Raw genomic sequence first — 26,028 nt, 5'->3', positions numbered from 1 at the left:
TATAAAAAAACATAGATTAAAAAACCATATTTTAATTATTAAAAAAGTTGTTGTTAGAACTAAACAATTTAACGATAGTTTAATTGTAATTGTTGTCATAATTTAACAATGGTTCTCTATAGACATGTTTTTATTGGGATTCGAAGTGTGGACCTTTGGAAAAATGGCAAAATCCAAGTGGTGGCTTGGATTTTTTGATGGCTGGAATTGAATCTCTCGTTGTTTAGGAAGGGAAGATCCACTTGTAAAAGACTTTGTGATGCTCAAGTCAATAAGAGAGCTTTAAGGTCTATATGAATAGAAAAATGAATATGAATTGTGATTGTACTCTTGGGAGAAATAACACATGTATTTATATTCTAGGCCCATGAAATCTATTATAAAATAAAAGACAATAAAAACTTTTCACATTTATAATAAATCAGCGCGATAATAACAATAATATATTATTTAATCAACTATAGGTGGTTGTCTTTGACCGTTATTTAGTTGGCTTATTGATGCAAGTGTCATCTTAGGCATTTTGAATTGTCGTCTTTGGCGGGTTTTGTGGTGTTGTTTAAGTAGGCTTTGTGCTGCTATGAAGTAGTCTTTGTATGTGTTGTCGTTTTAGGCAAGCTTTGCATGTGTTGTCGTGTTAGGCAGACTGTGTATGTGCTACCGTCTTAGGCAAACATTGTATATGTTATCGTCTTAGGCAAACTTTGTACGTGTTGTCGTCTTAGGCAAGCTTTGTATTGTCGTCTTAGAGTGTTTGCTTTGTCTTTTGGAAGAAAATAGAGAGGTGAGTCCAAAGAGAGGTGTGTGATTTTACTAGTATCACCGCCTTAGTAATATGCTTTAACTAGGCGGGCATCGTCGAACTTTCTCCGAATTTGAACTTTTGGAACTTTCTTTCTAAGAAACTGTGCATTGTCACGCTGAGTTGCTCTTGTACTCGGGTATTGGAACCCTGAGCCACTCCATGCGAGATCTCCTTTTTGAAATGATTGTGCTTTACTTGTGTATTGTACCATCGTGCAACTCCTTGTTTGCTTGTTTCTTCTCATATTCAACTTTATTCACATATTTCATGTATGAAGTTCAAATCAAGTTAGTTATCCTCCTTGTTTTGTTCTTCGTCAAAGTGTTGCCTTGCGTTGTTCTAGTAACAGGTGACTCCCTTTTCTTGTGAAGAAGGGTGAGGATGATTTGGGTGGAGCTTTGAGCTTTGGGATATTCACCAATCCAAATGATTTTGTTATTGCTACTAGATATGTCCTGATGTTGTCGTTGCGGAACGTAAGGCAACACATACTGTTGGTGGGATAATATTGTGGCTGGAAGCATGATCCAATGTGGTTCAAATTCTGGCATTCCTTTCTTTGGTGCATCCATGTGGGCGTTGGTGTAAAGCACTTCAGAATCTCTTGTAGCTTTAAGCCACCCCTCCAAGAAAGTAGACATTGTTATGACATAACATCTTTGATTCGAAGCAAAATTATTAAAATAATCTCTTTCAAAGAGATGGAGTGTCACGATAGCACTCCTCAAAGGCATTGCTAAATTTTGATCATAAATATTCATGGTAGCACGAGTAAGATGATTGTTAGTAGTAATGAATTATCTTTACGCAAGGTAATGATAGTATAAACTATGGAGGAAGGATAAATTTTTATTGGGTCTAATGGTGGACACCAAATGTTCTTACTAAGATTCAGAGTACGGACCTTTGCCTTTGGACATGTGATAAGATCCAAGTTGTAGCTTGAATGCTCTTGCTGGCTAGAATCGAATGCGTTGATGTATAGAGGAGGAAGATTCACTTGCAAAAGACTCGTCGACACTCAAGTTAGTAAGCGAGCTTTATGATCTATATGAGTATAGAAGTGAGAATGAATTGTGATTGTACTCCCTAGGGAAATACCACTTTAATTAACAAAATAGCCCGTAATTGTAATTGCAGATACAAAATTTATTTGAGAGTTCATATGAAATGTAAAAAAAAAAAACTTAAAACAAGGTTAATTCATAAGTTAAACGTCAAGTGTCGAGGGTATCAAAAAATAAATTGAATTGACACAAAGAGTTTGAAAGAAGTGAAATGACGAAGTAAAAAAAGAGGTGTATTTAAACGTGCAAGATCGAGGAGGGAATCGAAAGAAGATGCTATCAAGAGATTGAGAGAAATTGGATTGAAACAAAAAAAAACATTGAGAAAAGTGCAATCGAGACAAAGACTAAAGTTAAATCGAGAGAAAAGTTATTCATAGTAATTGCTCCAGTAACATGGAAAGAATGGGAGCACATGGCACAATGTGAGTAGTTTTAAGACAATTGTTTCATTTATGTAATTTTTATTTGTAGTGTAACTCTTAGAAAAAATAGGGACAAATTAAAATGTAAATAGAGAATTAAAATGTAAAAAAGTGGTGACAAATTATGGATAGAGAATTAAAATGTAAAAAAGTAGCACAAATTATGGATATAATTTAAAACATTATGAGAACCAGTGGCGAAACTTGGACAAAATATTTAGGGGTGCCAAATTAGATTTGTTATATATAATTTTTTTTAGTTAGAAAAAAAAGTTTTTCATTTTTTCTCTTCATTTCCTCTTCTTAAAACAAAGCACACATAATAGTAGAATTCAAAAAAATATGACTATTATTCGCTATTATATCATGCTATTATATCATGATACCAAACCATGAATATCATTTTAGATAAGCTCTTCGTACCTCAACAATTTAATTTAGTGGGTATTGTCAAATTTGACGATGTTTTTCCTGGATCGCGTTCTAATAAATTTTTAAATTCATTATATATAACTCTAGGAACTTTAGAGATTTGTTTTTCTTTGTGTTGAATTCTTGGTTCTCATGAAAAGTTAAACGTATATGCATTTTTTTCATCTTTATCACAAACCTTCTTCTTTAAAAAAATAATCAATTTTTTTACTCTTTATCATAATCTTTCTAATATAAATTTATCACATATCACCTATTTAGAAAAAGATAAAATTTATATTCACAAATCACAATTACCACAATGCAAAAGTAACAAAACTCATACCACTTTAATTAAATAAGTATAAATTCAAAACTTAAAAAAAAAATTACCATAGTAAGCAGAAAACACAAAATCCCTAAATTTCATAATTAAGGGTTATAATAATTTGGGAAAAAGTATAATTAGGGTTCATACCAATTTCATAAAAGAATCCCTAAAATCATAATTAGGTTTATACTAATTTGGGATAAACTTAATTTGAAGAAACATACTAAAAGAATCATAAATCTAAAAATCTAACATACATAGATCATAATAAGATACTAAGAGATCATGCGAGAATGTATACTTCAATCTCAATCTATGTGTTTCCTAACTTTTGTTTCCCGATCTATCTCTTTGTATTTATTTCTCCTCACACACTTTCATGATAATTTACACGATGAAAAAATCCTATAGCCAAAAAAAATTCTAATCTCTTTTATAAATCAATATCTCCATTAAATTTTTTATTTTATCTTTTATTATAATTTCCATAATATAAACTTAATATAAATAATATATAAATATAACTTAATATATATATATATATATATATATATATATATATATATATTATATAATAAATTCGGAAAAAAAATTGAGGGAGCCATGGCTTCCCTATGTCATTCAATAGTTCCGCCACTTGAGAATGTCGCAAACATGAAGAAATGACAAATTTAGTGTTGATTGTAGCAATTTGGGTTACTACTTTTATTGATTTCCTCTATAAATTATTATTTTAGTATTAATAATTTATTTTACTACAATTTATATTCTTACGAAAGCTTCATCTCCATTACATTCTTCATTTGTTTTCTTCTTTAATTTTATCTTTTTCTAACCTTCGCTCATCATTTCGTCTTTAAATTCTAAAAAATATGATTGTTAGAAAGAAATAGACGAATTCTTGATTGAAATATATATTAACATAGAATTTAGTTATTTGAAAATATTTATAACATTAATCTTTGAATTGTTAATTAAATACGTGCTCATAGTGGATTCATAAACTCTAAAGCATTCCGATCTAGAATGAAAAATGTTAATTTACTAAACTACTGCAAAAACAATCAGGACAAGTTAAATTGGTTCATTTATCAACCTTTGGATTGCACGAAGAAAAATCCTCCTGAAATCTAATTCAATGTGTGTGAATCGTTATATAAGTTCAACGCTGTTAAAATAAATTAATAAATTAATTAGATGTTGAGTTTTGATAAAGACGAAATGTTGAAATAAAATCAATAATATAGTTAATTGATCTGTGATATTAATACTATTAAGATGTATTTAAATTTAATAGTCGCTCCATAGACAAGTTACAATGTAAAGATATTCGTCTGTAAACTTATTTTTAATAATCGTTTGGTATTATTCTTTTCTTATAAAAACATTTTCAATTAATTTTTTTATACCATTGAATCAAAAAAACGATATATTATGGACAAAAGAAAAGATTTAATTTTTATTATAATATTTGTAGGTGCAAATAGGAATATATAATATAAATGCAGTTGAAATTTATAATACATTACATCTTGAAATGATGGTTTTGTCTATAAATAGATTATTCTTGAATTTAATTTTAACTTCTGAATACTTTGAAATTATTTACGTTATCATTACAAAAATCAAGAGATGTCAACAAATAAATATATAATTCAATTATGATTTAAAAATGAGACGACAAATTCTGATGTGGCAGTTTAATCGGTATTACTGTATCACAGTATCACTTAAAGTCTTTAACTTTAATATAACATTTAATTAATTAAAAGTTAATTTTAATTATAACATTTCATTATAATCGTTGACTTAAGTAACGGTTGTGATAAATAATACAGCAAAAAAAAAATTATTAGTATCTTAGACCATACATATCACTATATTATTTCTCAGTTGAATGATTATAGCTTATTTTAAAATATCACCAGGCATGAGGTACTACGTCACATTTTGGATAAAAAAAATTATAAAAGAAAAGTGAAACATTGCTTATTTTGCATACACTTTCCACCTTTGAAAATAAAATTGCACTCACATCATTTATTTTAGTAACATTATATTCATAATACTATTCCTTTTCAACCACATTAAATATCTTATCGTAAATTTAATTTTTTCTCTTCTTCTTCCTCAAAGTAGATTAACGTCATTTTCATGAATTGTACTTTACGTAAGATATAGAATTCAATATTTGCACTTTTATAACCTTAAGCAACTTTGTTCCAATTAAAAAAAAAAAAACTTTGTTCTCCATTTATGTGTAAAAACAACTTGCATGCCAAAATATTATTATAAAAAATTAAGTTCTCTAAATCAATCTCTCTCTTTCTCTCTCTTTATATATATATATATATATATATATATATATATATATCCTACTCATTTGTATTATTTATGTTTTTCAAATTAAAAATAACTATTCTCAGGTTTGTCGAGTGAGTTTGTATTAATTATTTTTACTATCAATGGTCATCCATAATCACATAGAATATATTACATTATTAACTAATTAAATATTATTGTTAGTATAACTTTTAATTTAATTACTTAAAAATTATAATTTTTTTCATAATGACGATTTATGATTAGACAATGATATATACTATTTTTCACTATTAGTACGTAATATGTGTTTTCAATTATTTATGGCATCGTAAACATGAAAAAAATAAGAAGAAAAGAACATAACTTATAAAGTTGACCCAACGCGGCTTCAAAATTATTTTGTCATGGGCCTTGTTGATTTGTTTATTGGAGAAGAGCATCTGATAAAAAAAACTAAAACTTGCAAAAAGTCCACTTCCACATATTATTAAGAAAAAAAAAAACTCTCTTAAGTACTATTATTATAAAGTACTTACTAATAATACTTTAAGTACCGTTTTTATAATTTTTCAAAGTGTTGGTAGATTCCACTTGTTATGGTGATATTTATAAATGAGTATATATAATTGTTTAGTCTTTGTTTCATATAATTAATCCACTAAATCTGATTGAACAAAAAGAAAATCATCCTCTACACCACGACGAACATACATGTATATGAGGATGTGCAAGTGCACCTCCTGAATTTCCTAAAACTATTACCAGATATTTGAAAAAAAAATAATCTGTCCCCCTAGTTTTATATATCCTCCTAAGATTTTAAATTTGTCACTATTGAAAGTTTCACATCGATTAGAGATAAGGTAATTTCATAGTAAATGGGGTGCAAACTTCACCTTAAAAGTCAATTTTATAAGATTGAGTTAGGCTTAAACTCCACTTCTAACATGATGTTAGAACCATGCTTAAACTCCACTCCTAACCGTCGCTGCTCACAACTACATGTAATTTTAAGCATTTTAATTACGATTTTAATTTTACGTTTGAATTAATGCATTTAAATTGAGGTTTTATTTTTACGTTTGAATTAATGTAGTATTTTAATTTGGTTTTGACTTAATTATAATTGTTATATTCTATATTATTGAATTTTAGACATGATGTGAGAATAACTTTTATTGCTTTCATATTAATAGAAGACTTTGCTAATTGGGTTGATATTAATCGGTAAGGGTTAATGAAAGATACTTTTGTGTATATAAACTAAAATAAAAAATAAGAACTTAATAAATTTTGTTAAAAATGTGAGCAATGTATATGATGTATGAAACTCTAAGTTAAAGCGAGAAATACAATGATGATTTTATGATTGAAATTTGTTGTTACATGAATCCTTGTTTGACTGATACACTTTAGAGTAATTGAATTATATTTAGAAAAGGTTTGTTGTTAAAATGTCTTAACATTGATTAAATTAGGTTAAAATACCTTTTTGTCTCAATTTTCGTTAAGTTTTGTCAAATAAGTCCTAATTTTGGTTTTATGTTTAAATAGGACCTAATTTTCGTCAATTTTGTTTAATTGAGTCATTTTTTCCTAACACCATTTAAATCATCAACGACCATTAACAGTGACTACCACGTGTCATTTCATGATTAGTAAGATTAGTTTTATAGTTGATTAACTTTAAATTTAAAAAAAAATTAAAAAATAGGCTTAAATACATATTTGGTCCTTATTTTTGCAATGTTTGTTGTTGATGGTTCTCATTTTTTTCAAATGTTCAAAATGGTCATCATTTTTGCAATTTGTGTTTAAAATGATCCTCATTTTTTAGACCAAATTAAACAAAAATTGAAAAAATGATGACCATTTTAAACATTTAGAAAAAATGAGGATTGTCGGCAACAATTACTGCAAAAATGAGGACCAAATAAGTATTTAAACCTAAAAAATAAAACAGAAATCTAACATCTAAAAGCAGATAGAAAAAGAACACGAGTAAGCATTACCAATTATGCGGTTTGATAAATTTTAAATGCAGTGTAAAAATTAAGAAATTCTTAATTAGATAAAATTATTTATGAAATTCTCACATTTGATTAACTTTACCTTTTATTTAATATTTTTTTCAATAAAATTTTTTGACTCTTTAAGTGTTCAATTGCATAAGTAATTTATTTACTAGGTAATATAATTTTGTTTACCTCTTTGATCCTTAATTCTTGTTTTATTTAAAAATATGTTGTTTTGCTAAAACAACTTTCATTATCTATCAACATTTCGGCTATTATAATATTTGGAAAGCTTTCTCAGATCTTCAAGATATTTTTCATCTTATCATACACTTAATTATACATTTTTTTCTTTGTTCGATTTTATTCAATGGTGTATCAAATTGTTTATTTTTTTTACTTACTCTTTATATTTTTATTTGTTGTTTATTTTTATTATTTCAAATAGGCTTGATTATTGATTTGGTCCTCTAATTTAATAAGTTGGTTCAATTTGGTCTCCTTTTTTTTTCAATTTGGTCCCTTTATTTATTTTTTTTGCTCAATTTGGTCCTTGTATTTTTTCAAAAGGTTCAATTTGGTCCTCAATGCTGAGGACGTTAAAATTATTAATGGCGAGGTGAGCTGGAGCGATTAGGTGGCATCTGTGTGAAACGTGGCTTTGTAATATGTTTGTTGATGTGGATTTTTGGTGCAGTTTTTTTTATTTAGGTTGAAAATGAATAAAAAGGGCTCGAGTAGGTTGAAATTCGAAAACTAAATTTGGGGCAACAATTGGAGATTCCTTCGTTCATTGTTGGAGAAGAAGTTATCGCATTCATTCTTTAGAGTCTTCTTCGTCGAAGGTGAGTTTTCACAGTTAATTCCTTTGTCGGTTTCCAATTGTGAGTTTGTGAGTATCATTTTAGTGTTTAATACTATTTAATTGTGTGAGAAAATAAATTGGTGTTATTGCTTTTGCATTTGTTGAGAAGACATGTATTTTATTCCATTTGTCAGTGGATAAGTTTGAATTTGTACTGTGGCGGTACTGCAAAGGTATTGTGTCGATTGTATATGTGGTGGGTGGGTTGTGGTCCTCTTTAAAAGAGACTAAGTTTTAAGTTGTAGTGCTTGTTTTGGGGTGTGTGGTGTAATTTATGTGTTTTTCGTGGGCATTGCTATTTGATAGGGTGAGTGGTTATATTATATAGGTTGGGATGTCTGATGATTTTTTTTGAAGTTGTGTACCACCATGGTGGACACTTTCTAGACAACAGGACCCTCAAATATAGTAATGAGGACCCTCAAATATTTTGGGATATTGGGAAAACTTAAAGAGATGGGTTATAATGTCGTGAATGAGTTATGGTATAATTTTGGTGTTGGTTCTGTGTTGGAGAAAAAGTTGTAGCTCTTGTGTGATGACAACGATGCAATGCACATGGTCAATATTGCGAGAAAAAATGGTGAGGTGCACTTGTTTGTAGTACATATAGTGTTTAAAGCTGAAGTAGTAGATAATTTATTGGAATATTACACTGTAGGTGATGAACCTATACACAGTGGGACTTTGAAGTGGAGGGTGAGGTGGATGGTCATAGTGGTTATGGAGATGGGGATCACGTGGATGTTGAGGCTGATGTTGTGGATGAGGATGTTAGGGCTTGTGAGGCTGACATGCAGAAGGAGGTTGATCTTTAGTGTAAGTAAGGGGTGGAGGGAGAAAATAAGGTTAACTTTGACATGAAGGATGATGTTGATAATCATCATAAGGATGGGATGGAGGTCGAGTTTGAGACCGAGGTTGATTTTAGGATAGAGGTTGAGTGTGAGATTGGGGCTAATGACAAGGGAGATGATAACGTTAAGGTTGAGAGTTGGATTAAGTCTGAAGGTCATGATTTAAGTGATAATGATGATGCAACATTGTTGAGAATGTACATGAAGGTGTTAAGGATGTAGAGGAACTAGTTCATGTCAATGTTGATTATGATCAAGATAATATAGTTAACCATAAGTTGTGAGAGGGCAATGTTGAAGTACAACTTCAATTTAGTGAGGGAAGTACAAGTCGAAATACGAAATGCGGGGATGATGAGGTTGAAGGTTTAATATGTCATGAAAGTGGTAACATGAAGATGTATGACATAGGATTATTTGATAACAAGTGACCACTTGAGCAGTGGTGAAGACAATGATCAATCATAAGGTTTAGAAAGCAACAATAACTAAGGTTTATGACATTTTCAATGCCCAAAAACATGGTTGAATACAAGTGGGAATTTGGAACATATTTCACATATAAGAAAAAGTTTGTAGAAGCCTTAAAGACACATGAAGTGCATTCTGGAAGAAAATTAAAATTACAAAAGAATGATATGTTTTGTGCCAAAAGGAAATTGTAATTAGTTTTCATATTGTGGGTATGTCCATGCAACAAAGATATGGTAATTAAGGACAATATATGACAATCATTCATGAACCAGAGAATTCAATGTTAATTTATTAAATGCTAAGTGGTTAAGTGGACAATTAAAGAACACAATAAGAGATAATCCAAGTATGAGAATAGTGAACATTCATAACAAAATAATATCACTAAGTCAATGGTGTATAGAGCAAAGATATTGGCCACTAAACAAGTTGAAGCTTTGTTTAAAAGATTAATTTAAAAGAATATATGATTACACCCATGAGATTATTAGATCAAATTCGAGACCTACTACAAATGTAAAATTTGAAACAAATGAAGGGGAAATATATTTCTTGATATTTTATATGTATTTAAAAGCATGCAAAGATAGTTTCATCTCTTTTTGTCCTATAATTGGTTTGGATGGGTGTCTTTTGAAAGGGAAATATGGAGGTGAACTATTGACAACTATTGGAAGGGATGATAATGATCAGATGTTGCCAATAACATGAGTTGTTTTTGAAGTAGAAAATAAAGATACATGGACCTGATTTTTAGACTTGTTAATTGGGGATCTTCATAGTCCCGATGTGTGGTCCTCAATCACTTTCATGTTAGACCAACAAAATGTATGTATTACAATTTATGTTTTTGTTTTAACCTTAGTGAACATGTACTTATAATTTAATTTTTAATAGGCTTTGTTGCATGCTATACAATTACTCTTGCCTAAGCTAACCAGAGATTTTGTATGTGCCACTTATATGCAAACTTTAGGAAGAAATTCCCTAGAAAAAATTTGAAACGTTTGATTTGGAAGGCAACTACAAGCACTTGTCCACAACAATGGGAGAGAGATATGAGGATGATTAAAAAAGTTAATGTTGACGCATTCAAACATTTAATGGCAACACCCTTAACATAACTACATTAAATTGTATTGCTCACTAAATTGTATATGGATTTACCTCATCAATGGTTGGCTAAGCAAAGCAAGCTAGCCATGGTAATTTGAGTCTGCCAAGGTGAGAGTTTGTTTTACTATCAATATTAGTTGATTGTATTTCAAATTTGTTAATAACTCATGTCACTCAGACCTTGGTCACTACTAGCCTTGTTGTTTCCAAAAAAATTATGTTTTCTTATCATTAATTTTGACTAGTATATGTCATTGTTAAATGATAATACAAGTATGGTAGAAGAAATTATATGAATATCAAACAAATTGGTGAATAACATCACTGAGACCTATGTGCAAGGGCTAAGCCTATAATCACCATGATGGAAGAAATATGACTTTACATGATGGAAGGTGACCTCATAAGAAGGGTCAATATGTCTTAGATTTCGGAAGAAACGAAAAATTGGATACCAAGGTAGTTTAATTCTCACTATCAGCATTTCTGATTCTTTGTAAGTGTACTACAAAGGTTCTGTTGTCATCAACTTTCTATTTATTATGGCAGGTCGTCAACAAATAAATTTTTTTAGGTTATGCACACATTCAATGGAAAGAACTTTGTTGTGAACATAGATAACAGAGAATGCAATTGAAGGAAATTGAGTATCATTAGGATCCCTTGTTATCACTCATTGGTTGCAATGAAATTTCTCAATTTTAATGCAGAAGACTTCATCCCTCACTGGTTTAAAATTTCAACATATGAACAGACATAATAATCAATCATATACCATACCAGTTGTGACCAACTATAGGATGTTATATAATTTCCTGATGTTTTGCCTCTACCTAAAAGACTTCTACCTAGAAAACCAAAAAAGAAAAGAAGACTTGAAGCTTAAGAGTTGAATAAGAATGAAAAATAGTTAATAAAATGTGGTTTACGAAAAAAAATGTGGAATATGTAAAGAACTTGTGCACAATAGAAAGACTTGCCCCCAACTGCCTCAATCAAAACCAGCACTACAAATGAGTCAGCTCAAGCGGGATACCAACAAAATTACCTCAGATAGGTCAAGCAACAAACCAAGCAACGCCACAAACAAGTCACCCACATGGAGCATTTTACCAACAACCACCACAAACAAGTTAGCCACTTGAAGAATCATACGAGGCACCAACACAAACAACTCAAGCAACTGAAGCATCCTAGGCAACACACCCAAATTCCCTTCCTCATCCAGCACGACACAGATCCAACAGAAGGCATGAACTTCAACACAGAAGATGACGTGTTTAGAAGCCATGACTTTAATTATGATTTTTTTGAAGTTACACCCTTTGTGTTTGGGTCTTTCATATGTATTTTGTAGCTTTTTGTTGTTTAGGACTTGTACATCTTTTTTCATCTTTCAAATTTAAACATCTAAAACAATGTTCTCTATAAAGGGATGTCTTTTGTTTTCCTTAATGTTTGCAAAATTTATAGATGTTTTGATTGTGAAATGTTATTTATGTTAATTGTGAAATATTTTACATGATTTTTCCCTTTATCTAATTGTTATTTGTTATTCTGATTTGAAATTTAACCAATTATAATTTCTTTATAAAATATTTGACACTAAAGATATGAGAATATATCTTTTTTATATCGAATATTTGATAATATTATATTTTCTTTTATGTGATTTTTACTTTTGTATAGAAAAAATAATTAATTGATATTGAAACAATAAGAAAACATGTATGGATACGGGTATGAAAGTATATCCGTTACCCGATAAAGATGGAAATGAAACAAAAATTTTATACACATTGAGTATGTGAATGAGAATAAATTTTTACTTTGTAAATGGATATGGAATAATGAAACTTATCCCATCTTATTGTTGTCATCCCTACCTATACTTCTATATACTTTAAAATTTTAATTTTATTCTTTAGTTTAAATTTTTAATTTTTAATTTCAGAATGTACCATTTGGACATGTCTAAAATGTATAATTTAGAATAGAAGTTTTATATTTCAGATTGTACATTTTGAATTATAAAAAATATATTTTAAATTGTACAATTATATTCCGGAATATACACTTGCAAGAACGAAAACAAAAAACAATCTTTAGTACAACAAGAAAAACGGTTCCTAACGTAATTCCTAACAATGGCAAAAAGTGTTCCGATGGTGGGTCTAAACCAAAAACTAGAGGAGGAGTTGGGGAGAGAGGTGAGGGACTTGTGAAGGAAGAAGAAAATGAAATAAAGAAGATAAGGATAAATAGATCATCTCACAAGCGAGATGCAGGTTGAAATATATGGAGGTGCAGCAAGAAGTTGTCGTCCATGTCATTAAAGAAAAATGGGATTTTTCTACCTGCACTCTCATATTTCCTAATTCCACCCTCATACTTTTTAGAATGAACATTCTATCCCTCATAAAAGTAATTTTCGGATAATGTGTTTTAGAAATCATTCAAAACAACTGAAACATGATTTTCAAAACAGGATTTCCAAAATAAGATATCTGGAACACGTGTAATATTTTCTGGAACGAGATTTTTGGAACCAGAACGTATGTAATACTTTCGGAAAAGAACTTTTCAAAACACATGAAAGGCGTTTCAGAATGACCTTTCTATAATAGAATTATTGGGACAAGCTTTTGTGAGCGTATATTATAGCTTCTGGAACGAGTTCTCTCCTTCTTCCTCTCTGAGTGGAGAATGGAGTTGGTTTTTCATTCCTCTATTAAGAAGCATACTGGGGGAATCATTTCTATGAATAAGAGAAGTTTTTCTCTTTAAAATAACGTAAACAATCTAATGAAAGGTCCTAGAAAACTTTTCACCAAAACAATTCCCTAAGTAATCTACATTAAAATTAATCTCGCTTTAGAAAAGTGTTTTTCCTAAAGAAATATATAATTTGTATCCAAAATTATGTGATCAATACTTAACAATGTAGTGTAATTCAAACAAGTTATTAATACCTACTTTAACAAGTTTTTAATACATAAAAAGCTTACAACATGTAAGATTCTTGCGATTGATAGGATCGTTAGTTGTCAGGTACGAGTGAATTATGAAAATAGTATATAACATTTTTTAATTTTCCTTTTCAATATTATGCTTTTAAATTTGTATAATATCTAATACGCTTGTTTTAATTTCAGAGCATAACCAACGCTTCATCCAACAAATTTCATTATTTACAAAAACAAAAATAAAGAAGAATTACATGAAATCAAATACTTATTAAATATATTTTTTAAATTTGACCCTTAGTAGAAACAACTTTCGTTAAACTTTTTATCTTTCAGCATAATTAAATCAATAGCACTATACTGACACTCTTTTAAAATACTTCCATTTGAGACCATTCTCAATATGTAAGTTGTGGTACAGTTTAAAATATCAATATGCAAATGTTGCAACTTCACATAGTACCTAGTCAATGCGGAGATTTTTCGTCCTAATAGTGATGGGTTTAGAAAATACTTACACGGATGAGTTTATTTGTGATCCCTAATTGATTCGAATCGACCTAATTCGAAAGTTGAGTCAAGTCAGCCTAAGACGAAGATTGAGCAAAGTCAGCCTAAGACGAAGATTGAGCAAAGTCAGCCTAAGACGAAGATTGAGCAAAGTCAGCCTAAGACGAAGATTGAGCAAAGTCAGCCTAAGACGAAGGTAGAGTCAAATCAACCTAGATAAAGTCGAGTTTCCCTAGACTAAAGGTCGAGCCAAGTTCTCCCGGTATGAAGGTTGAGCCGATATGACCCAAATCGTGTCAGCACGGGTCAAAGATCAAGTCGAGTTAGTATGGGTCGAAGGTCACTAAGTCAACCCAGGTTGAAGAATTGAGATGAGTTATCCTAGTATGAGGGTTAAGATAAGTTACCCCCACACATAAGAATTGAGATGAGTCGGCCTAAGATGAAGGTGGAATTGAGTCGGCCTGGACCAAATCAACTTAGGTCGAAGGTCGAGTAGAGTTTACTGGGTATAAAGGTCAAGTCGAGTCGACCTCGGTCGCAGGCCTAGTTGCATGAACCTCGGTTGAAGGTCAAACATAATTGGCTACGACCGAAAGTCGAGTCAAGTCGACCAAGTTTGCCCTATCCGAGGTTTGAGCCAAGTCGGCCTTGGTCGAAGGTTGAGTCAAGTCAACCTCGGTCAAAGGTCGAAGCAAGTTTGTCTGAACCAAAGATCGAGGCAAATCGACACTAGTCGAAGGTTGAGCTGAGTTACCCTAGTTGAAGGTCGAGCAAAGTCGACTTGGGCCGAAGAATCGAGCCATGTTTGCCAAAAATAAAGGTCAAGTTGAGTCCATCAAATCTAGGTCAAAGGTCAAGTCATTATGGGTTGAAGGTCGAGTAGAGTCAACCCTGTCAAAAAATCAAGACGAGTTAGCCCAATGTAAAGGTCAAGTGAGTTGGCTCAGGAAAAAGAATCGAAACAAGTCGGCCCAGGTTCAAAGTCGAGTCGAGTTGGTCCAAACCAAGTTGACCCGGGCAGAATGTGGAGTAAAGTTGACCGGTTATGAATGTTGAATTGAGTTGACCCTTTCCAACAGCCTAACATGGACCTCAGTCAAAGGTTAAGCCTAGTCGGTCGCAACAAGGCAGTCTGAACTCAAGGTCATGGCAAGTCAGTCCCGACCGAAGCTCGAGATGAGTCAATCCTAGCTAAAGGTCTAGTTGAGTTGACCTAGGTTGAAGGTAGAGACGAGTGGACCTGGGTCGAGATTTTAGGCAGAGTTTTCTCAAGCCTAAAGTCAAGTTGAGTTGGCAATAACCCATGTGGAGCCAAGTTAACCCAAGCCCTAGTGGAGCCCGGTCGGCTTAGGCCCAGGTCAAGTCAAATGGATTATTGTAGGGAAAAACACATCATCTATTAAGAACATTACCATCTTTACCCCCCAAGAATCACCATATTAACAAAGAAATAAGATTAACACAAAGAACACAAGAATATAACGTGGAAACTCCAAATACGGAGAAAAACCACGACCATAGAGAACAATCACTATGTTCAAATTTGTACAACACATAGAAAACACTCTCAAAACTTTGACCCCAAGTACACCCATACCCTCCAGAGCAAGAATTTAACTACACCTCACAACACTCTATTACAAAAGAATTAGAAATCTTGGACTTAGAACCCATTATATGGTCACCAATACTCACTCCCTAGGTTATCCTAGACAATGTGAGACTTTTTGAGATGTGTTATTTTCATCAACCCAACATTCTCCACCTTGATTAAAATAAACACATCTTCATTGCCTATACCAACAATCATATTCCACCATTAAGAGTATCACTTGGAATCAAATCGTCCCGAGAATTTCCACTTGAATTTAAACAATCCGAATAATTTTCACTTGGAATCAAACAATCCCAAGAATTTCCACTTGGAATCAAACCATCCCCAAAATTTCCACTTTGAATTAAGTCATCCTAAGAATTTCCATGCACCCTGCATTAATGCTAACCAATGTTCATGTATAATCACCACACACCTTGCACAAATATTAGCCAATGTTCGTGCATAAACATCATACACCCTTTTTCAGAACAATGTTGCAACCCATGATACAAAACCACCGAACCTTGCACAAAGCCATAGATTGAACATCCGCACTTTGCAGCCATCGTGCCATTTGACTCCATTGTCGGAGACACAACACCCATCGACGTAACACCTGTTGACATAGCACCACCATTGACTCTCATCGAGCAGATCTGTAAATCGCAGAGTACTTCCTTCATGCACATGTCGCAAACTATAACTCACACAAATCATATCTCCATCGTACATCAATCACCAGGCCATGCATGCACCAACTGCGACCTCCTCCGCAGATCTAGGAGCATCTCACCATACGCGAACTCCGTTGTAGATCCAATAGGACTCATAGCCCATGCACCTCCACGAACCCAGCTACAGATTCACCGCGTCAACACAACATTGACAATGATCCTTCCATCAAATTTCTCATTGCAACTTCAACAACCAAGGATGATTCTCCAACAACAAGGAATTAATCTTTTCTAATGTGGAAGATCAGACTACGCTGCAACCACATAGCATACTGAGAAAAAATCCTACCGAACCATAGCTCTATACCACTTGTTGAAAAAAATGAATCATCAATTAAGAACATTACCGTTTTTTCCCCCAAGAATCACCCTATTAACAGAGAAATAAGATTAAACAGAGAACACGAGAATATAACTAGAAACTCCAAATATGGAGAAAAACCTCGACCACAGAGAATAATCACTATGTGCAATTTTTTACAACACACAGACAACACTCTCAACCCTTTAACCCCAAGTACACCCGCTCCATCCAAAACAAGAATTTAGCTACACCTCACAACATTCTATTACAATAGAATAAGAAAAATCAAACACTAGCTCAAAGTGTCTTTGACTTGGGACAAGGAACATCATAGACTTAAAGCCCATTATATAATCACTAATACCCACCCCCTAGGTTATTCTAAACAATATGAAACTTTTCAAGACATGTTTTCATCAGCCCAACAATCCAGGTTGACTCAGGTAAGCTTTGGATTTGGCAAAGTGAATCAAACCCAAGTCAAGCAAAATGAAGTAGACCCAGATCAACATGAGTCTGCCTAGACCTAGGTCGAACCGAGTCAGCCCGACCCATGTCTGATTGATCTAATAACCAGGTATTTTAGTTAGATTTTATTGTATTTAATCTAATTAATAAAGTAGATACAATCTAGAACTAATCCAATTTAAATTGAATTGAAAAAAATTCAAATTCTGATCTAATTAAAATGGATTTGAATTATAGATCCATTCTATTTTATTGGATTTATACTAAATCTTATTGGATTTAAACTAAATCTAGATTGAATTTTGAAAAATTCCCATGACCATCCTTAATTTCCCTAATCAAATTATTGAACCACTCAAAGATTGTTGTCGTATACTAGATGGGAATCTTGTTCGGTATGTCTATATTTCGTATATATTCTGATTTGCGAAATGTCTCATGTAAACTATGGCTGCATTAGTATGTCAAGCTTAATTACCTTCTGTGGATTTTATATGATCTGATATATGACACTTTTAATTCCTCCTAATTTTTTTTTTTTAAATTTACTGGGGAAGAAGAAAATTCACTCAAGAACATCTTTTTATAGAGAATATTTAACTGAATTCAAAATATAGATCAATGTATTAAGAGTTCAACATATATATAAGAAAGAAATATCATGCATGCATATCCCGATAAGGGATGGCCTGAACTCATAATTTACCACACCACACCACACCAGCAATACTACTTACTGATCAAGCTTCTTCAATATTCAGACTCTCACTCTTTCTTCGTGTAATTATTCTTTCGAACAGTAGTTGTAGTTCTGAGCTTCTTCCTAGCGCGCTGAATAAAGTCAGAAAAATGGCTTTCATTTTTGTGGCTACCATGCTGAGGCTCATGATCTGGTGCAGCCGCATGGTTGTTCTGACCCCAACCAATGTTCGTCATGCTTCTCATCATTTTCTCCCTCGTTTGTTGAATGAAATCTTTGAAATGGTCATTGATGTCAATTTTCTTACCATGTGGTGATTCTGAGAGCACCCCATGACCCTGTTGTTTATACCCTTGCATGGGAACACGCTGTGCATGAGGCTCACCTTTTATAGCAACTTTGTTTGCTCTTTCTGCACCTTTTGCTGCACTTGAGACTGCTGAGTGATCAAGCTTTATTGGAACTGCTCCTGATCCTGATCCTGGTCCTTGTCTGTGAGCCTTATGATTCGAGTGTGGTTTGTTTTGGATAGGAATGTTAGTGATGGAAGAAGGTGTTTTTGGATGTTTGGTGAGTGGTTTAGGTTCTTGATTGAAGCTTGTGATGCGTTGAACGGTTCGAACAGCAAGGTTGCTTGCAAGTGCTTGACGGATTTTGTTGCACACAGAAGAGTTTGAGCCATTGTTTTTGTCCATAGTGTGATTACTTAATCGGGTTAAGCTCAGAATATTGTGGGGTGTTGTGTGAGGATATATATTTGTGTTAATGGTTATCTTGAGTGTGGAAAGGAAAAATGAAAAGACAATGATATTTGAAAAATAAAAACAAACATCTTCTTTTGAAATGTGATCCTTTGAGAGAACCAATTGTTGTTGAAGAAACCATTAGGATAAGATTCGTAACAGCTAATGAGGTTGCTTTTTCTTAGTTTCCATGGCAGGGATCAATTCCCACCACTTTCTTCTCACCTTAACAATTATTTTATTATATATGTATCCACCTTGAGCTGAAACAAACTAGTAAAACCAACACACCATGCTATGTTCTTATTGGCATATTTGACAGCTTAGTACAGGGAAAAAAGAAGGGAGAAAATTGAAATTTGATAACTGACATAAGGACTTTCAAAGGAGCATAGGATTCAGTTGTCTCCAAGTAGAAGATGGAGAAATAATCAAAACCAAGTTGCAACAAAGAATCATGTTAGTTTCCTTGTCAGAAAACGTGATTCTACTGGTCCCTGTGATATGTGAAGATTAACAATAGTGGCTTTTTGGTGAAAAATGACGTCTAATCATCAGATTAAACCCAGTGTTTGTTTGTGTAACGCAACACCAAAAAAGAAAGGAAAAGTATGCATGACATTGAAATAGAAAAATCTACAACATGGTACTATTAGAATATATATAAATTATTGTTTCTTGAACAAGTAGAATCCTATTCCGATTTATAAAAGGAATCTGAAGAAATCACGTGGAAATTCTTTAATAGTTTGTCTCTCAGGTGCTTGTTCATCATTTTAAGTTTTCTGAATATAGTGCTTAAAAAGATTAGGCTGCGCCTACAAACTTTACATGCATACTGTAATGGATCAATTCTTTGCATGAACACTAGTCCATGTCCATCCAAACCAACTAATAAAATTGAAATTTAACATGGCAATCAAATAACTTCAACAGCTTTTTTTTTTTATGTTGTTTAATGTTTGCTAAATTTGTTTACAGACTCAACATTTAAAGTTAGTTCATGTTTGGATCAAAATTTACTAAAAGCCATTTTTTTAGTCATGTCGTCAGTGATGACTATCACATTTCCAGCAGTGCAATCTCATCAGAGAAATATGTTAATATATCAATATATCAGGATATGAAAACAATAAATTGTTTCCAATTTTATATATAAGATGGATAAATAAACAAAATCAAACAGTGAATTGTATAAACTCGCTATAGTAAAACTTGTGATAAAGAGTTTGGGTAGAAGAACATTTTAGGTTAAAATTTTGTTGTCATGATTGTAGAAAAAAATAAATAAAGTGATTCCGATTTTGCTTTTTTAATTTTACACGATTTGTGGCCTCTAGACAGATTCTGTAACATGTACCTGGTAGCTCTGATAACAATCCCACGGTTTGGAAAGGAATTTCTTGTCAAGCCATTCAAGAAATAAAGAAAGCCACTCATTATTAGAGTTTCTGAAGCAAAGAACCAAAAATTATTGACCTAAAATATAGTTTTACTCCTTTATTCTCAACGCAAAAAACTTTCTAGTTCTCCACTCACAAAAAAATGATTCCCCTTTTTACCGTTCTTTCTTTTCATCACTGATGAACGAAGATTGAGGATATATTCCAAATTTCCGACCCCTGTTCACAGTATTGCGATAAATTTAGTTCAAATAAACACGCAAAAGAACCCTTTTTTTCTCTTTTTTATTCCGACACTAAAGTGACGTAGTGATCAAGGTACGTCATATTACGTTAAACAATGGTTATGAAAAATATGTAGAAACTAAAATTAGTTTCCGTTCTGGAACACTCTAACATTCATTGTTTATTGATTAAAATTTGTTTAAAATTACAAAAAACTTAAATGATGTTCATTAGTCTCACCAAAATTAGTAATTTCCAACTAATTTCAACTAGTAATAGAATTTATTAAAAAATGGATGAGAATGCATGTCATTGCCAATGATGAAATAGTGATTACAAAGACAACTATCCAGTACCAACTTCATACGCAAGTTAAGAACTCGAGTATACAATGAGCCCCTGGTATGATTAACAAATTGTTTTCACACTCTACTTCTGAAGAGAAACATTCAGCAAAAGTTAGAATACATCCTATGAGAAAATAAAGTTCTACAACAGACTGAAGTAACATAACTTGTTCAGATAACTATTTACAAGTTTTTGATGCTAAATCCATGTAGATATTTCCGTAAAGGCCGTTGGTTTCATAATTGCTCACAGACAAAAGTCTGTAAAAAATATAGACGATGAAATGGTGCTAAAACTTATAATCAACGGTGACCAAATTTGTTGCCCTTGGATTCTTAAGGCACAATTCCTCATCATCCATGTGAACTTTTTCAGTTGGGTTTCCATGTATAGTGATAATCAATGACGGAAAGTCTTGACAACCTTCTCTATCTGGCGCCGGCAAAGAGGACAATTGGTTAAGTGTGATGAACAAGCTGTACAGCAACACATATGGCCACACCTGATAACATACATATAACTTAGGGGCTTTTCAATAGTGTGTGGAATTAAATAAATAACTCTGCTTTTGAACATCTCAGTTTGAATGATTGTAGCAGGCATATACATATGGTGTGTATACAGTGTATAAAATCAAGTCACCTGAGCATAGAAGAGGATAGTTTGGGATTGAGGTGGGTTAATATAATACAAATAATATCAAAACTTCCACACAGAACACTCACTACTAAAAATTCTCATATTCTCATATTCTCATATTACATGGGATTTCTCTTGCAAATTTGTTAAAAAAATTTGCAAGAAAAGACTTTTTTCTACCATTTTGTCTAAGAATTTTAATTCACAGGTAATTTCTTTGTGGATAACTATTTCCTACAAAATTATAAAATTTGCAAGTATTTCCTATAAAATTTGTTGCGAAAAGTGTTTTATACAAAAAATTTTGCAAAAAAATTTGTAGCAATTTTTTGCAAATTTTTTTTCACAACAAAATTTGTAAGTATTTCCTACAAAAAAAAAAATTTAAACAAAATTGACAGGAAATATGAGTTTTTTTAGTAGTGACTGAGAAGAGGTTAACTCAAGGGAAACGTTTTCTGCAATGTTACATTTTTTATTTTGCCAGTAAAAACTGGACTAAATTTAATACTCAAACATAGTTAACAATAATATTTTTGGCCACCAAACATTGTTTTGAATCATTTAGGATGAATAAGATTTTTTTCTTCATATTTACCATATTTAATAAAGATAAGTAAGAAATGGCTTGATCATTTATATTGATTGAAAAAAAAATGAAACTCTGGAAGTTTGCTTGTAATTCTCAGTGGTACTGCTTTTATAATAGCCAGTTTTCATGTGAAGAAAAACACATAACCGTCTAAAATTGACTGCAGAATATTTTATGTCAACCAGGAAAGAGGATGAGATTGATAGCTTACGGAACAAAAACAGCATTGTATTCCTGTTCAAGGCATATTACACACAAATCCGGCATTAAGCGATCCCTTTTAGCAACATCTGATAAGCTGTCCGCTTTTTCAACTGAGAAAAAACCAAAAAGTTATGGTAAATACTGAAATAGGCGATGCAAACAGAGTATAATTGAGCCTTAAAATTTACCATCATTATTTGATCCTGACTTCTTCGCAGCAGCGGCAGCAAGAACCCTGGTTAAAATTGTCAAGGCCAATTGAAAATAAGACATGTGCATTGAACAGTGGCAATACTTCCCATTAAAGCTGAGAGGTGAACTCTTAATAATTAAAACAACGTTGTATAACTCTTTTCCTAATTAAACGCTTTCAATGGCATTTGGTTTATAAAACTAATGAGAAGAATCACTAGTGATGTGTACCTTCTTTGTAGTTCGCTGCGGCGCCGTCTTTCCAATATGTACCCAATAGCATGCTTAGCTATCAGATAAGCACCAAACACTGTCAAGCCCATAGAGGCATACTTATACCACCTAATAAGAAAATTTAGTCAATAAAAAAATCTGGTACACCAAAACTCTCAATAGGCATCCAGACATTTGTGAAGTAACCTTGCCCATTTTCCCAGATTTGCAATTAGTTGATCAATTGTTTTGGGAGAGACATAAAATGGTCCTTTGTGAGGTCGCTGAATTCGAATGGACCCAACATCATCTTTAGCAGCCTGATGATAAAGTTAAAAATTAAATTAAAAGAAATAAAAAACAGTAAAGGATTAGTATCTGATAGGCACAAAAATGAACTAGACTTGATACATTGAAAATAGAAAGGGGTTTTCTTTCTCTCATATATACTGTAATGTGTTTGATTTGATGAGAAACAACAATGCCTGTGATCTGAATTAGAAAAATTTTAAAGTAGAGTTCATTGGACTTCAAATGTATCACATAATCAACTAGAAGTTTTTCCAATCTAAAATTTGTGCATTCAAGTCACTAGGATTCAGGAATCACTGAAACACGTGTTTAGTGAAATGATTGTTTCAGCAAGTAGCAGGGCAAGTATTACTCCTGCTATATCTTTTACCATTACACATATAATCTGCACTGCTAATACCGATTATAATGAAATGCCACTCTTGACTCTTGAGAAATTAAGTAGCTATGTTCTTGAAATTAATTATATTACCTCACCAACAACAGTCAAGGAAGTTCCAATAGGAAGTACCCTTTCAATTCTCTTGACTCCAAGCATCTAAAAGCACGATGTCAATTTTGTCAGTTTACAAAATAAGCAACTCAATTCTTCAATTTATCTTTTATTTTTGGAGGGACCAGCGGAAAGGATTGGATGGATGAAAAGACTCCCACCTTGAGACCTTGGAGATAATCCAATGTTCCACGTACAAGTGACCGACCTGACTCTTCAAATGCCTCACTTCCAACAGGTAATGCAAAACCAGTGGCACCCCGAGCTCCAACCACATGCACACGATCACTCCCATCATCCTAATATACAATGACAGAGGCACTGTAATCCTAAATGTTTACTTTAAGTGCATTTGGTTTTCATTCAGATATTATATATATATATATATATCAATTCTAATAATTGGCAGGAGGAGAGGAATGTTCACTTAATAGATTTAAAGAGTATTCTAACAAACAAATATCCCATCCGTCTGATAAGAAATAATAACAATAATTAAATGTTAAAAAAAAACTTTATTACAGGAACAGACTCAACAGAGGCAAAATGCTCACCAGATACCAAGGAACCTCTTTACTCATTGATAGCATCAAAGCAGAATCCTGTATCCAGGAACCAGCATCATTGTGCTTGAGAAAATGCTGCTCTGCCTAAAAGAAAAATTGCAAAACATTTCCAATATTAAATACAGAGGAGTAAGATGACATAAGCAATGCCCTCATGAAATGGAGATATTCATGGTTTACGTATACGTACTGTTTCTTCAACTATTACGCCTCTTAAACCACTGAACTCACAGTTAATTGGGGTTTCAGAGGCAACTCTTCCAGAAATTGTAACAATCAAGGGTAATATTTCAGCATCTAACAGTTGAGCTGAAAAGTGAGGAGACCCAGGCATGATCAGAAACCATAACATCACACATTATCAAGTAGTAAACACTAATGCAATGAAAGAACATCTAACCTTGTTGATTAAGCACCATAGAAATGTAAAACATTTTTTCTTTTAATACCAAGTACTAATTGGAATACATATCAAGGAGGCCAGGATCATATGGATTGTGTCTCAAGCATAAAATGAATGCAAAATGAGGAAGTCATTGTTTCCAAAATGATAATTAAAAAGTATCTCACAACAAACATCATAGCAAGAAGGATGAATATATATCATGACAAATGATTATCAGCTAGCCAAATAAGGCCAATCTAAAGCAAATAATACTGTCCTATGCTACATACCTTCAACTTGCATGAAATTCAGCTAACACTTGTACAGAGTGTGATCTATAGCTTTCTTCAACCAGTTTAACTATCAATTTACAAATAGCACCACAAGACATTTGAAACAACCTCTTAATTTAGGTTTTGTCCTAACTGAACTTCTAAAGCTAACTCATGAGAAAGTTGTCTCCCACTTACGATATTTTGGCCACATTACTAATTAATATAGCAAAAGTTTGCAAATCTGGACATCTGGGTATGATTCAATAACAACCCCATAATGGATATCCCGATAAACCTAACAATAAACACTAAGATAGGCCTAATAACAAACACTAAGATCGGCTTTGAAATCATCTCAAAATTTGAGTTTAAATCAAACTCAACCCCGAAACCTAATTCATGGAATGAGGGTTATCCGACACTTGTATACACTGGTTTGGTCATGCCACAGGTAAAAGTGGGATATCCAACAAATCCCAACGGTCATTGGCAAAGAAAAACATTACAACTAAATACTGTTTCACCAGTTTTTTACGAAACCACAAGTAGCATGAACTTAACGATCAGTGACTCAGATCATGTTATTCAAAGCGACAACAACACAATTTAAACTTGCACGAGTATAGAATAAACCAAATGTTCGAGCAATTGAGGATTCAGTTCGCGAAAAAGAAACAAACCCAGTTCCTTCAACTGATTGACCCTCGTAACCGATTTAAGAATTTCCGCATCCCTGTCACATAAAAAAGGAGTTTTTACGTATGTTGTTCCAGAACGGCAGAACGAAAAACGTGATTCAATTTAAAGAGGCAGCAATAGATGTATACCTGCCACTGCTTCTGCCGAGAAGATAAAGAGCAGCAGCACTCAAACAGCAACTAAGGCCACCCCAAGGAATCATTTTCGTCCTTCCAACACTAAGCGTCCAAACCCATTGCTTCAATTGAAAAGGGAATTGGGGTTGGGAAATGAATTTGTGATTTGATTGTGTTGGTTTGCGAAAGTTGCTTTCTTTTTGATTTGTCGTAAGAAAAATGAAATTGGAGAAAAGTTAGAGAATTGGAATTGGATGCAAGGAGTAAAGTGAAGGACAGGGCAAAAGAAAGACGACAGTGTTGTTCCTGCGTGGTATGGGCTCCTTCCTTTCCTATCTCACAAATTCCTTGCGTCAAATTATTATACAAAAACTATTAAATTTAATCAATTATTCTCGTACAAAGCTAATTATTAATAAAATTGATAATTATTTCTGTATTAATAAAATTGTAGAGTTAATGAGTATTAGTTTTCTTTTTAAATAGAGTTAGTAAAATATTGTCTATTTCCTTTTTTGTATAAGTGAATAAATTTATAAAATTATTAGCTTTTGACATTTATTAGTGAGAAAATTATTCAGACAATTTAGTTTTAAGTATTTTTGAAACATAATTTAAACTTGTGACATTGTTTGTTGTTTTTATTATTC

At 32.4% G+C, this 26,028-nt stretch overlaps 2 protein-coding genes across 2 annotated transcripts; both read right to left on the bottom strand.

The window, feature by feature from the left end:
* Positions 1-17,837: 17,837 nt before the first annotated feature.
* On the bottom strand, positions 17,838-18,796 carry LOC114189829 (uncharacterized). Its single transcript, XM_028078529.2, has one exon. It carries the CDS (start codon positions 18,666-18,668, stop codon positions 18,039-18,041), a length of 630 nt encoding a protein of 209 aa, XP_027934330.1. The 5' UTR covers positions 18,669-18,796; the 3' UTR covers positions 17,838-18,038.
* Positions 18,797-20,625: 1,829 nt separating this feature from the next.
* DAL1 (E3 Ubiquitin ligase family protein) lies at positions 20,626-25,707 on the bottom strand. Its single transcript, XM_028082238.2, has 11 exons — positions 25,391-25,707; positions 25,244-25,296; positions 24,094-24,212; positions 23,892-23,987; positions 23,499-23,636; positions 23,317-23,382; positions 22,740-22,852; positions 22,551-22,661; positions 22,316-22,362; positions 22,135-22,237; positions 20,626-21,194 (listed from the first exon to the last, which is right to left on the bottom strand). The coding sequence occupies exons 1-11, from the start codon at positions 25,462-25,464 to the stop codon at positions 21,092-21,094; spliced, it is 1,023 nt and encodes a 340-aa protein (XP_027938039.1). The 5' UTR covers positions 25,465-25,707; the 3' UTR covers positions 20,626-21,091.
* Positions 25,708-26,028: the final 321 nt, after the last annotated feature.

The sequence above is a fragment of the Vigna unguiculata genome, chromosome 7 (genome assembly GCF_037176805.1).
Source record: "Vigna unguiculata cultivar grain cowpea cultivar isolate G323 ecotype 2 chromosome 7, ASM3717680v1, whole genome shotgun sequence".
Taxonomy (NCBI): Eukaryota; Viridiplantae; Streptophyta; class Magnoliopsida; order Fabales; family Fabaceae; genus Vigna; species Vigna unguiculata.
The sequence above is the reverse complement of the archived record's forward strand: the minus strand, read 5'-3'. Positions and strand labels throughout refer to the sequence as shown.